At 41.2% G+C, this 13,098-nt stretch overlaps 1 protein-coding gene across 1 annotated transcript in view; it reads right to left on the reverse strand.

Annotated features, from left to right (window-relative positions):
* The window catches only part of PCNX2 (pecanex homolog 2), a gene marked incomplete at its 3' end in the record, with an annotated part of 251,039 nt that extends 243,156 nt beyond the window's left edge, over positions 1–7,883 (reverse strand). Inside the window, exons 1-2 of the mRNA XM_006027452.1 lie at positions 7,731–7,883; positions 1,352–1,557 (exon numbers count right to left, since the gene is read on the reverse strand). Of these exons, the coding sequence (XP_006027514.1) occupies positions 1,352–1,557; positions 7,731–7,883 (359 nt within the window). The remainder of the gene's footprint in view (positions 1–1,351; positions 1,558–7,730) is intronic.
* Between the last annotated feature and the right edge of the window lie 5,215 nt (positions 7,884–13,098).

Here is a 13,098-nt window from a genome sequence, read left to right on the forward strand (position 1 = left end):
CCCCACCCCCACTTCTGCTTGTGGCGAGGGGGGGGAGTTTTTTTTTTTTTTTTTTTTTTTTTTTTTTTTAAACTGCGGGGATACTAGGGTGGGTGGGGCAGCTATCAGGGGGACTGGGAGGGGGATGGGACTGGGCAGGGGGCTTAAGGAGTGGGCAGGGTATGGGGCCAGGCAGGGGTCCCCCCCTCCTCCAATCCCGTCCTCCCTACTTACCAGCATGGAACCCGGGTCCAGCTCCCTGTGGCAGGAACCAAGGCGAGGGCCAGCCATACAGACGCTCTAGCTGGATACCAGAGCATCTCTGTGGAAGACCCGAGCCTCTGGCTGCCTCAGGTCATGCTCCTGGACCGTGCCCTGCCCTGCTTTTTTTGCCCCGGGTATTTTTTGACCCCTGGATATCCAGGGGTCTAATTTTTCCCCTGTGCTACAAATTTGCAGCGCAGGGAATGTTTTTTTGTTCCCGCATGTGTCTCTTGTAGCATCTCAAAGGGCTTTGAGATGCTGCAAGAGGCACTTGTGTGCTTGTCTGGATGGGCCCAGTGAATCTTAAATAAGCACATTAGAAAAAACTTACACAAGGACATAGGAAACAGAGACCCCAAATCTAACCTCATCTGCCATTACTCAGGAAGTTCCTCAGTTCCCACCCTGTGAGAACCCTGTCCAACAGTTTCCTGGTTTTACTTCTTTGAAAATTCTTCTTCACAGAGGGAGGAAACACTACTAATTATTCTCTGACTCACATGGCAAAAGGCAAGCCTCTGATATTCTTGTTAGAGTTATCAACAACCCCTTTTGGCTCTGGGTTGCAGAAGTCAGCAGGTGAAATCTCTCCATTGATTCCCCAGATCTCATTTCTCTGACTCCATGCTAGAAAATCCATCAAGCAAGATTTTCTTGCTATTCACCTTCCCCAGCCCCACAAAACAACTCAGTCACAGATAAACCTATCAGCTCTTCCCCTTCTGCTTTAGCTTTCTCCACCCTCAACTCAGAAAGCTACACATGCAAACTGCTTTGCTTCTCAGTCCTGCTTCCGTCTTTTCAAGGAACTAGTTCACCTCTCCCCAGGGTTTCTTTTTCAGATCCCAATCAGCTCTCTATTCCTACTCCTCCTTACACCCTTTATTAATCTTAGGTGCTGCCCCACCCTCCTCAGTTACAGCTGCAACATACCTGCCCCAACAGAGAAGCTGGATCCACTTAAATGAGTTGCCAGTCCTTTGAGAGGGCTTAGGTCCTTGCTTGCACAACTTAAAATTGCTATAAAAGATGACAGAAGTCTGCTGTGCAGGGCTGGGACATGGGCTTGTCCTTGTTATAGAACAGTTGTGCATAATAAAACACTTACCGAAGGGTAGAGCGCTGACCTACATTTTCTGTTGTGGTCTCTTTATCTTTACTTTGTCTTCCATTCTTTCTTGAGATCCTTTGTTGAATTACTTCTCCTTTATCAAACATCACATGTAGACGATAACTGATCACCTTTATTATCGTGAAGAACACGGTCACAGAACTGCAGTATATAAAAACTGTTACTGCATTTGGTGGGAAAGCCTAAGAAAAGAAATGAGATCGAGTTAATGATACTAACTTATCACAAGAAGATACTATTATTTACTCACAATGTTTGGGGGGGTGGGGGGGGTTTACCCTTAATTTCTTATTGCCTGAAACAACTAACATTGTAAGAATTTCCCATCACTTGAAGTATGGCTGCATTTCTTGGTTTTTATTTCATCTCAATTGAAGCTTTATGGAGTATATAGATTTCAAACTTTGATATCAGAAGTACTTTTGATTGACTATGAAAGTTACTTGATCAAAATCAATAAAAAATTATTACAATAATTATTTTGAGACCTCTTAAAATATCTTCCTCTCCATCCATGGGCTGGCAATAGGTGCAAGAACTACATATAGTAGGTGTATCTACACATGCCATTAAAACAATGTAATAAACTCCAGCACAGTTTGGGCTGGAGTCAGCTGCTCCCAGGCACAGCATCTGTACATGTGCCCAGGACCACAGCAGCTTGAGCTGGGGCAGAGCAGCCCAGCTGGCAGGGCATTCAGGGGGTCAGCTCTGGGCTCTAGGTGGCAGCATTGGGTGGCAGAGGGGCTGACTGGGGCACAAGGGTGTTACAGTGCAGGACTAAGTGGCAGGCAGCCCTTGCACTTTAGCAGCCTTGTGCCGCAGCCAGCCCCTGTCACCATCTACACATGTATTTCAGCACATGTAATTAGAACTATCCTACGGTTGTGTATCCTCCTATGGCAAAGTTAATTAATTTACTGTACCCTAATACTGGTGCACATATAGACAGTGATATTTTACTACAGAGCTAATTAATAAACTGTAAAGCTCCTGTGTAGATGCATCCACTGTGTGTTTGCTTAGGTACATACACACAGACATAGAATCAGGAGAACATTTTTAATCAATAAAAAAATAATAAGAAACTACTGTCAGTCTCATCCCAATTAATAGCAAGAATTTAACAGAAAAAATCATTTAAGCATCACTAAGACTTTGCTAGTTTTGCACAAGTATCTTTATTGGTGTACAATGGAGTATTAAAAAAATAATCTGAACTTGTAAAAGAGAAAGGGACAAAGTCCATTTTGTGAAGTAGCTTTGTTTTTGTCTTTGTTTTTTTTAAAGCTTTCCTTAAATGCTAACTTGAAAATGTTAATGACCAGCAATAGCTCTCCTCGTAATTAAAATGAGTTAGCAGGAATTCAGCTATCCTTAGAAAGTCCTTTCAAATGATAGAAACCAGAGACATGCAACATTTTACTGATTAAGGCCATGTCTTTTGTACAAAGAGAAGTGGGCAGATAAATACCTCTAGTTCTCTTTGAAGGATCAAAGCCTTGATTATTATATCAACTGAGTTTTTTCTGTATTAAGATAGTCACATTTGCCTAAAAGGTTTAAAATTTGCAATCAGGCATTTTTCAGGTAAACTTTACTGTGCCACTGCACAATTTAGAGAGAGAGGTTCTACTACAGAAAGGTCTGATGAAAGCCTAGTGAACTCAAAGGATGGAGTCTAACTGTAATGGGCTTTGGACTGTTCCCTAAATGTTTTATTTTGATGGTCACCACATAAAGGTCACTTGCATGCAAAACAGATTTCAAGAGAAGTCTTGCTTTACTTCATGGTGCATTTCAAGCAGAGAATTTAGGCATTTCTAAAGGACAGGCTTAGCCAGGAATATCTCTGTAGGTATAGGCATAAGTGCATAAATTAGAATATATTTATTTTCATGTTTTGTTCAGATCTAAACAGACTGCAAACCACTGTGTTTATCTTGATCTTGAAGTTGAATATATTTGATCACTTCCTTTTCTTTGTTGTTTCTATGAAAGTAGGAATTATTATTCCTGATCCAAATTCAGCTGAGTTCAGCTGTAAGTATACATGCAAGATTTTCATGGGAAAGAAAAATTTTGTCCCATTTTTTATGATTCATTAATAAAAAGTATTACGGAGAAGTGGACAGTTTAGGTATTTACAGTACTGGGTCTGTTACCTGAATATAGGTACACTGCATCTCAGCTTGCAGAAAGTACTAATTAAAAGTACTCAAGTACACAGTTGACTTCAAACATGCAAGGAGTTCCACTGAAGCTGAAAGGATGACTCACATTATGAAAGTTAAGTATGCACTTATGTATTTTATTGGGTTGGAGCCTTCCCTGCCCCCAACTCCCCCACCAAGGCCGGTATCAGTTTGTAGAATAGAGAAAGGAAAACAGTTGGTCATCAGTGGTAGTTACAGTTTATTTTATGATTAAACATAGATGTTCAAAAGATGTATTTTAATATTACAAGGTTTTGTTCACAATGTTACGTGCTAAATAGTCTCTAGGAATGTGTTTGAAAGAAACCACTCTATATCACAATGTGATAGGGACTACCAGGTGACAAGTGATTGTTAGAGAACACCTTACAATATCCAAATACAGTGCATCAATAATTTTGTAGAAGCAAACATGCATAAACCTAGAGTACCCCTTCAACTGTGGTCTTCTGACTAGCCAAATAGATTACTGTGTTAATGGAAAATAGTGACCTTACATTGCATCTCTACACTTTTACAGTGCTTCTAGGCATCACTAAATACTCAAAATGCTAAATGTCATTGTCCTTCAGGCTTCTATTGGACGGTTTCTATTAATATTAGAGAGGTATTTCTTACTAGAAAGATATTTCACCTTGTAACAAAACATCACAGCTTGAAAATTTGAAAGAATTAAAAAATTAAAGCTGGTTTATGTCTTGATGTGTTACCGGATAAAAACAACTAAACTGCAAATACACCTACATGCAATTAACTGGCAATAAAAAAGAGGGCTAGAGATACTGCAAAGATAAACATTTGATTTTGAAGTTTATATATCCTGAGTGATGATCATCTGACAATCCAATTTAATCACCTGGGAAAACACATGGAAAATAAAACTGCTTGAGTAAGAATAAGCTCAAATGTCACATTTAGATTTATCACATCATAATGTAATTTGTGTACCTAAAGCAAAAGAAGCAGTGATTTTTTCAATCAATGAATTCAGGGAATCCTTCTGTCTAAAATGAGGGAGAAAAAACAGTCACTAAAACCACAAATAGTGACTCACCAAAATCTGGGCGTGCATTGTCTTGTAACTTGTGAAATAAACTACATCACAAGCGAACATGAATTTATCTCTTGTTTTCAACAGGATTACTTGGGGGGAAGCAATTTGGCCAAATGGCTTTGTAAAAGAAGCAACAGTATTCTCTCAGATAGAAAAGTAGATTGGATCAGGATATGGATTATAAATTAGTTCTTTTAATTAATTCACCTGTTTTCTTTTCAGACCAGTCCGATAAAACAAGTTACAGGACATATAACAGTTTTGGAGTTCTGAGGATGATTTCATTTATGTCCCAAATATTTATTCAAAGCACATTTTTAATTTATCATGAAGATTAGAAAGGGACAATTAGGAACCTGGTGAAGAAAAAGAACCACAGGTGTGGGTATTTTTTGATAACAAAACCATTAATAGCAAAAAGTGCTAGAGACAAAAATGTTTAGCCTGCACCACAGATTCAGACTACATAGCACAAGCTTCCCCATGCTGTTTTTGTTTTAGTTTTTACATGCCTCATCTAAAACGTGTCAGAAAAATTCTAATTTTTGGTCAAAATCTGCCCTTTCATCAACATCCAAACAGATGTTATGATTTCAAAAGTTTTGATTAAGACAAACTGGAACAAAGGAAAATAAAAATCAAGCATTTTTTTCTTTACCCTGGCAAGAGATGTGTGTCTGCATGCACATATACATGTGTGTATAATCTGAATACTGCATTAAAAAATTATAAATTAAGATTCCCAGAGTAAAAAAACTGTTTAAAAAACAAGTTAAAGTTTCCAAGTTCTGATAATTTAGCTATCTCTGGTATCATTTTCAAAAGCCAACCACTTAAAAAGAAAATAAAAACTTAAAGACACAATTATTCTTAATCAGCCTGCCTACTACATGCAATATTCTTATCCAGAATAAGAAAGGCCAACTGTGGTATGTTGGCCTGAAAACACAGGCTCTGCATCTCACAAGATGATTCATCAGAAAATCAGCCAGCCTGCAGAAAGCAAGGCTTGCTGAAGCAATGAAGAAGGAACTCAGAAGTGGAAAGTTTGTGCACAAGTTTCATCTTCTTCACCTTCATCTTAAATAATTCCCACTTTCTGATCTTTGTTTTATCCCTCAGTTTTGGGGCTTGATGGTCTTTTAAACTTACACTGCCTCTCTCATAAGTTATTAGTTCTAAAATCTCCCAGGAAACTTTGTATTTCCTGTATATGCTTCTCTATGTATACCTAGGGAAAAACAAAAAAAAGATTGTTTTTGTTTGTTTACTGCAGATCACAGGGCGTGTCTACACTTATGCTTTAATGTGCAGTAGCCTATTTTACTGCACATTAAAGTGTTGTGTAAAAAATCATGCAAATACGCTAATGCTCATAAAATAAGCTACTGCACATTAAGTGTCCCAAAAAAGTGTGTGCTTTTGCTACTGCACATTAGGGCACCCTAATGCGCATTTATTTAGTACCCCACATTGTAGGTAATAAATTTAATGTGCATTAGGAAAAGCACGTTAATGAATGTGTAGATGCGCCCACACTCTAACGGGTGCTCATTTACAACAGCAACCTAAAGCTCTTATGGCCTTGGAAATTAGCATGACCTACTCAAAAAAAGCACAGTGTGTTGTTACTTTAACTGACCCAATGAATAGGACATATAGCATGATATCCAGAACTGATCATTTGCCTCTTCAGTGTACTTTAGAAGGACACAAAGCAGTTCTGAAAATCAAGCCAATAGGCTCTGAGATACAGCAGTAAGGAAGAACAGTGTTTAATGTGGAATTTTCTTTATTAAAAAAAATGCTATAGAATTAAGGAATCCATGACCATAATGCCAAAATAAATGCTAATAGTGGAAAGTCAGGAGCTAGATATTGGGGAATCAATCACTAAATTTACACGCAACTCTAGCTAAAAAAAGTCCCCTTCCAAACCCACTTTTTGCGTCCTAAATACCACTGTGATAGACCACTGAAATTAGATTAAACATTTAATTTTTTTCAAGTTTAGCCATCAGAATGCAAATTTGAGTTACTACAGTCTGACAACACATAACTTAATTTTATTTCTCAAATTTCAAAAAGAGGGAGGATTAAACATAATGAGAAGAGATGTGGAAATATGTGGTGTGGCCAGTGAAATTTAGCATCCATCATATCTTCATACGTTTGGGATTTTGTATTCTGTTTACTTATTTATCCTTTTCAGAAGGCCAAACTAGTGTTTACTTAAAACAAGGGTGTTTTAAGGGAAAATCTGAAGACAGACATAGATGTTGATTCACATTAAATCCTAGGAGACAACCCTGCCACCCTTATATCAATAGCACAGTGATTTCAATAGGATTTGTGGTTCTGGGCCTTACAAATAGTAAGTCTCTTAAGCGCTTAACATTCAGGGAAATTCTAAATGTGTGTGAGTGTGCGTGATAGGTCAGTCTGAAACAAAGATTTTTAGGTAGCTTCCTGTCCATATTGTGTTTACACTTGGTTTATGTTGCATCCATATCGCTATACAAAAGTGAAAAAGATTAGCCCCAGGCGTTACCTAGCGTCAATTAAGCTGTTAATGTCTTTCCCTGAAGAATAACTTGATCATTGGGCCAAAAGGCCATCTGGCACTTCAGGATAAAAACAGGAAAGTTTTGCCAGGAAAATGAGAAAAGCCAGGGGGGAGGATGGGCCTTCAAATGACACTGCCTCAACCACAGCCGCAAATGCCATCTCCTTTTATTTATTCCTCTTTGGCCATGGCAGCGAATCCATTCTGCTCACTCCTTCCAGCAAGACAGACAGCGTTTCACCCGCAGTGGAACTGGGACTGCCCATCAAGGAAGAAATGAATGCAGCAAAGGGGAAGGAGGGGGAGAGAAGTGGGGCGGAAAGTTGTTGTTTTGTGTTTTTTTAAAGGCACGAAGGGAACAACCTCCTGATTAAACGGGGGTCACATGAACGTCTCCCCTTCCCCTTAATTTCCACCCCTCTCCCCTGCCCGCAGACCCAATTCCCCCACCTGGTCCACGACCCCCATACAGACACTGCCCCTCTGTGCCCTGGCATAGCCCCACTCCGCCCCGCTCACCAGGTGCAGCGCCAGCGGCAGCATCAGCAAGAAGAGCCACAGATAGAGGTGGCAGCTGTTGGTGAAGGTGCTGTGCTCCGGGTCGTGGTACCAGCCGCCGGTCAGCGCCGCCCACACGCCCTGCCGCAGCAGCCGCACCACCTGGGACACCATCGCCGCCCTCACCCGGCCCCAAAGATGCTGCGCCCGGCGCCCGCGCTGCCATGCGGACGGGATGCTGCAAGGATTCTCCCATCATGCCCCGCGCCGCCCGGGAAGATGCCGCCCCCAGCCCTGCCGGCGCCTGCTCCCTGCTGCCGCCGCGCTGGCCCGTCCCCCTGACCCTGCTGCGGGGGAAAAGGGTGCCCTGCGCTCGGGAGGGGACGCGGCACCCCCACTCCGCGGCCTCCGCCTTTCGAAAAGCACTGCTTCCCGTGCGGGAGAATAACAGAAAGGCATCAGGCCTCTTGGAAGGGGTGTAGGGAGTCCCGGGGAAGTCCTAGCAAGTAGCTTCCACATTTCTTCACCTGAGGTTACGCGAATTTGAAGAGTACACCAGTTCTGTGGACTTGTTTTTTTTAAATGGGGTTTATTTGAAAAAGTGGCCCTGCAGTTTCAGAAAGGAAAAAAAGAGGTGGGGAGGGGGGGGAAAGGGAAGTATCCACGGAGTGGGGGACAAAGGCAGCAGTGTTCCTGCTTAGCTCACAAGTAAGAAAAAAGGGGGAAAGTTGAACTAGAAGGCTACTAATATGAAGCGGAGACTAGGAAGTTCTGTTTTCTGCAGGAAGAAGGGAAAAAGTTGAACTAAAAGGCTACTAATATGAAGCAGAGAGTAGTATGTCCTGTTTTCTGCAGCTAAGAAGGTGCAGAGCTTGCTGCTGTGGTTTCCTAACTCCAGTCACGATCTAAAATATGTCGTATTATCTGCCAGAGGCGAGGATTTCTTAGGGTGATCTCTTTTGAGATGGGGTAGAGTTAGACCAGCTGTCAAATGCAAGGCACTCTTCATCCATGTCTTGCACTCAAAAGCTGGGATATCTCTTATTGGTCCCACTGTATAGGTGGGGTAGAGTTAGACAAGCTTCCAAACATAGGACATTCTTCATCAGTGTCTTGCATTGGAAAATTTGTCTAGCTCTACCCCAGGTATACAGTGAGCGGGTCTGCATGAGGCTCTGGCTGCGCAGTAGCCTGATACTACTGAACAGTAGCATCACATGGCAAAAACCGTGCTGAGATGCTATTGCACAGTAAAATTAGGCTACTATACAGTGCCATCATTTAAAAGGCATTCACTGGTACTACTGGGCAATAACTCTGGTTACTGTGCATTTATTTAATACTTGTGCAAGTATTAAATAAATGTGCAGTAACCACTGTACAGTAGCGCCTTGTGTCGATGTGCCCAGTAGGTCCAATAAAAGGTATCACCCTAAGGAATCCTTGATTCTTGCGTCATTCCTGGACCGTCATGGCTACAACATCATTCTTATTATGTGCAAAGAACTGAGTAAAGGAAGGATGGCTTTGCGTTTAACAAGGGGTTAGGAGACTTATGTTATAATTTCAGTTTTTGCGATAAAGGTTTTGTATTCTTAGACCTTTGGTTTGAGAGGTACCAATACAGGTGGCAAATTCCTCTGATTTATCACAGAGAAGTACAGCTTACAAGTACTGTAGGTGAATAATAATACCTTCATTAATTTTGCTCTTATTACATTTTTGTGCATATTCTTGTTTCCCCTTATTCCCACAATAACACAGAATCTTTCCACTCTGTAGAGGTAATTATTATATCAGGCATAATAACAACTTAAACAATGCTACTCTTTAACCCTAGAGACCATTAACTAGTTTAAACAAAAATTTAACATTTACTTTTGAGAAAGTCTTAAAGCTGTATTTCCCACACAGATGCATTCCCCACACAAAAAGTGAATAAATAGAACTGAAAAATAAGAAAGATGTCCCTTACAATAACAAAGGTGGAAACAGGATTTCAAGCATCTTCTACAGTTTTGCATTTGGGGGGTTTTTCAGTCGTGTGGGAACCACATACCAAATCAAGCTACACTAATATTAAACAGTCTTCAGACTACTGCTGCAAATAGGCTAATATTGGGCCCTGCCAGCTTTTTTGGTCCAGTCAGGTAGTGGACAGATACAGTCAACTTGATATATCCCGGCTGAAAAATCAGACCAGGTGAGTTGATAATTAAGGTTTCTGGCTGTGTCATTATTTTCTTTTTTTGCCTAGAATTAGGAAGTGGAGGCCTTGTTGAAGCTTCTAATGCATATAGGATATATTGCAAGTTTGTAACTGGTTAGTCTGGCTTCGTTGATGACTCAAGTCTTCTCTAGTGGCCTGCCCAGGGAAGGGATGTGTATAGCCTAGGATGGCATGAGAGAACGGAGAATCACTTTGCTTCTACGTGCTCTTTCCTTGATCATTTCCCATTTGCTCTGTCAGAAGGACTACCTTCCTGTTGTGCCCCTTGGATGTATCTAAATAACCAGCACAGTTACCATAGTCCAGTCTGCTTACAGTGGATGATCTATAGACCTTACTGTAACAGGTTGTGTGTCTGAGGAACTGCAGCCCAGCTGCAGGCAGCAGGAGATTGCTGGCTGCATGGGAGCATTGGGCCAACTGAGGAGGATAATTAGCTGGCCCCGAGGAAGTTAAAAGGCTCCCAGGGAAGAATGCTGAGAACATGAATGTGAGCTCCCAGTACAGGTGGTAACACTGTGCTATAGTGCTCCCTTTGGGATCTGGGAAATGACCTCAGGGCTGGAGGTAACTGTTTTATTGTTTGTGTATGTATTTGATATATGACTTATGCTGTGTCCTGTGGGGCAATTTTACTGCACAGGCAGTATAAACCATAAATCAAATGTGCACACAAACAATAAAACAGTTACCTCCAGCCATGGGGTCTTTTCTCAGACCCCAAAGGAGTCCCCTGGCTTGGTGGTGCAGCCTCTAGCCTAGTCACCTTCTTCCCCTCCTCTCTGCGTGTCTTTTTCAGCTCTGTTCACTTTCAGTGGAAAGTTTTTTCACTGACTGACCCTTGATTTTTTGCAAAACCAGCAAGCTTGGCCACAGATCTTCCAGAAATATGAAAAATAGGATGTAAGAGGCCTTTGCAGGAAGGTTATGATGTAAATCTTCCGGCTGAGGTAATGGACATGAAATCTACAATCACCAAAAATAATCGTTTATAAAAATATCTAATGATCTAATCCTCACATTCTCTCTTCATGTGTGCATTCTTCTCATGCAATGACTTGGATGTTCTCAGAATTGTTCAGATATTCTGGACTGTTCCTACTGCCATTTGACCTTAAAACAAAACCTGCCCTTATGCTTTATCAGAATAAATTCTACTCGTAGTTCCAGAATTAAAAAATTTTGTAGGTCCAGCTCAAATTTGGGATTGCATTCCTCATACTGTTAAAGGCAGGGAAAGAGTTTCTGTCTGAAATGCTGTAGATACAAAGGTTTGAATTATGTTGATGACTTAAGCTGAGGATCAGTGTAGTTCCACACCATGGTATTTCATTGGATCTTTTTTAAGCTTTGTTTTCTAAAGAAAAATATATATTACATTTATAAATTAGATTAAAAGAACATCAAGGTTGCACATTCAAGCATCCAGAAGTTAGGAAGTGCTAAAAGTAGTTTGCCATACAAACAATTCTCTTGTGCCTTTGCATTATATTTTTATGTTTAATTACAGTCCTTTTTGTCCTATGGGGATTTTTTGCATCATTTAGTACAAAAGATGTACTGTGTTCAGAGAATGAATCAGAGTGATGAAGTGAGGATGGTTGTTTTCTGTAGGACCCTTGCTTCATTTGTTGCAAATGGGAAGATGTAGAAGGTTTATGCAAGCTGAATGCTAGGATAGCATGAATTCTAACTTGGCCTGTGCCACAGAGTTGCTGTCTGAGACTAGATAAATCATGGTTGGCCATTAATTGTGTGTTTTTAATTTTCTAGGTGTGAACAAAAGAAATTTGGTGTCAAATTTGTAGGAACGCTGAGAATTCACAACTGTAACTAAAGTCACTGACAGTTGTGCTTTGAACCTGCAAACTGCTCTAAAAATGCTAAATGCTTTGAAAAATCATGTTTTAGTTGTCTCAAATTGGGCACCTAAAGATAATGGATATTTTTATAATTTTGGCTTTCATGTAACTTGTGAATCAGCTGCATAGCTGAAAAATGGGGGTAATAATGCTAGATAAACTTACAGAGGTGTGCAAAGATACATTCAATAAAGTTTATAAAACACTCAGATATGACAGTAAGAGGACCATGCAAATTAATAAGACTGCATTCAGTCCATGGTTGCAGAGTGGCATTAAACAAGGCCTGGAACAATATACTGAATAACAAGAAATACTGAACTATTGATCAGCAACTAAATTAGAAAGAGGTCCTATGGAAAGAAGATTGGTATTGATGTAAAGATTATATCATACTGCACATGCATAAGAGGCCAAACTGTGGTTGCAAAGGAAGCTTTAATTTAGGCATTTCCTAATTTTTTTCTGGGGACATATTCCATGACATTTATCCTGGGAAAATGTTTCTAGTACAGCTGGAATGATGTGATAACCAGAAGAGGTTTTGCAATTGCCTGCTGGGAATCTCCATAAGTATGCTTGCTGTGAATGCAATGTGGACATACGATATTATATTCCAACATTAATTTGGCATTGCTTTTATTTTAGAGAAGGCTACAATGAAGAGAGTAGGAAATTTCACTTTTTGAGTAGTCTGTTCTGTTTGATTAAAGAAAAAATCCATTAGAGGGTGCCATAGGAAAATGCACATTTAATAGAGGTGCACCGATACATTGGTCTGCTATCGTATCGGCACCGATACAAAGAAAATTGATCATATCGGAAATCATCCTGATGTGGCCAATAATTTGGCCAATAAATGCCCGTGTGTAAGCATAGCCACAGCGCAACATGTAGGCAGCTAGAAGCACAGCCCAGCAGCTTGGAGAGCTGCATGCAGCTGGTAAGTCTGTTGTGGTAGAAGGGGAGGGGGTGGGAAGGAGCATGGGGGGACAGATCAAGGCCCCCGCAATGAGGGAGGACTGGGGCTGGGGCTGGGACGAGTGCTTCCCAGTTAGGGTGGAGCAGGTGCGGGATGGAGTCATGGCTCATCAGGGAAGTGCAGGGGGGGTGTGGCGGGCCAGTAGGGGGCGCTCCTGCGTTGAGCCGCCCACCTCCCTGCGCCCGACCACCTTCCAGGCTCCGAGTGCCTCCCTTAGGGTGCCTCCCGTCCGGCCGACCCCTTCCCTGGAGCACACCCGCTAGCCTGGGGTTCCCGCTGCCACCATCCAAGGCTCTGGACTCACTTCTGGCTCTG

This window comes from Alligator sinensis, unplaced genomic scaffold, assembly GCF_000455745.1.
Source record: "Alligator sinensis unplaced genomic scaffold, ASM45574v1 scaffold93_1, whole genome shotgun sequence".
In the NCBI taxonomy this organism is placed as follows: Eukaryota; Metazoa; Chordata; order Crocodylia; family Alligatoridae; genus Alligator; species Alligator sinensis.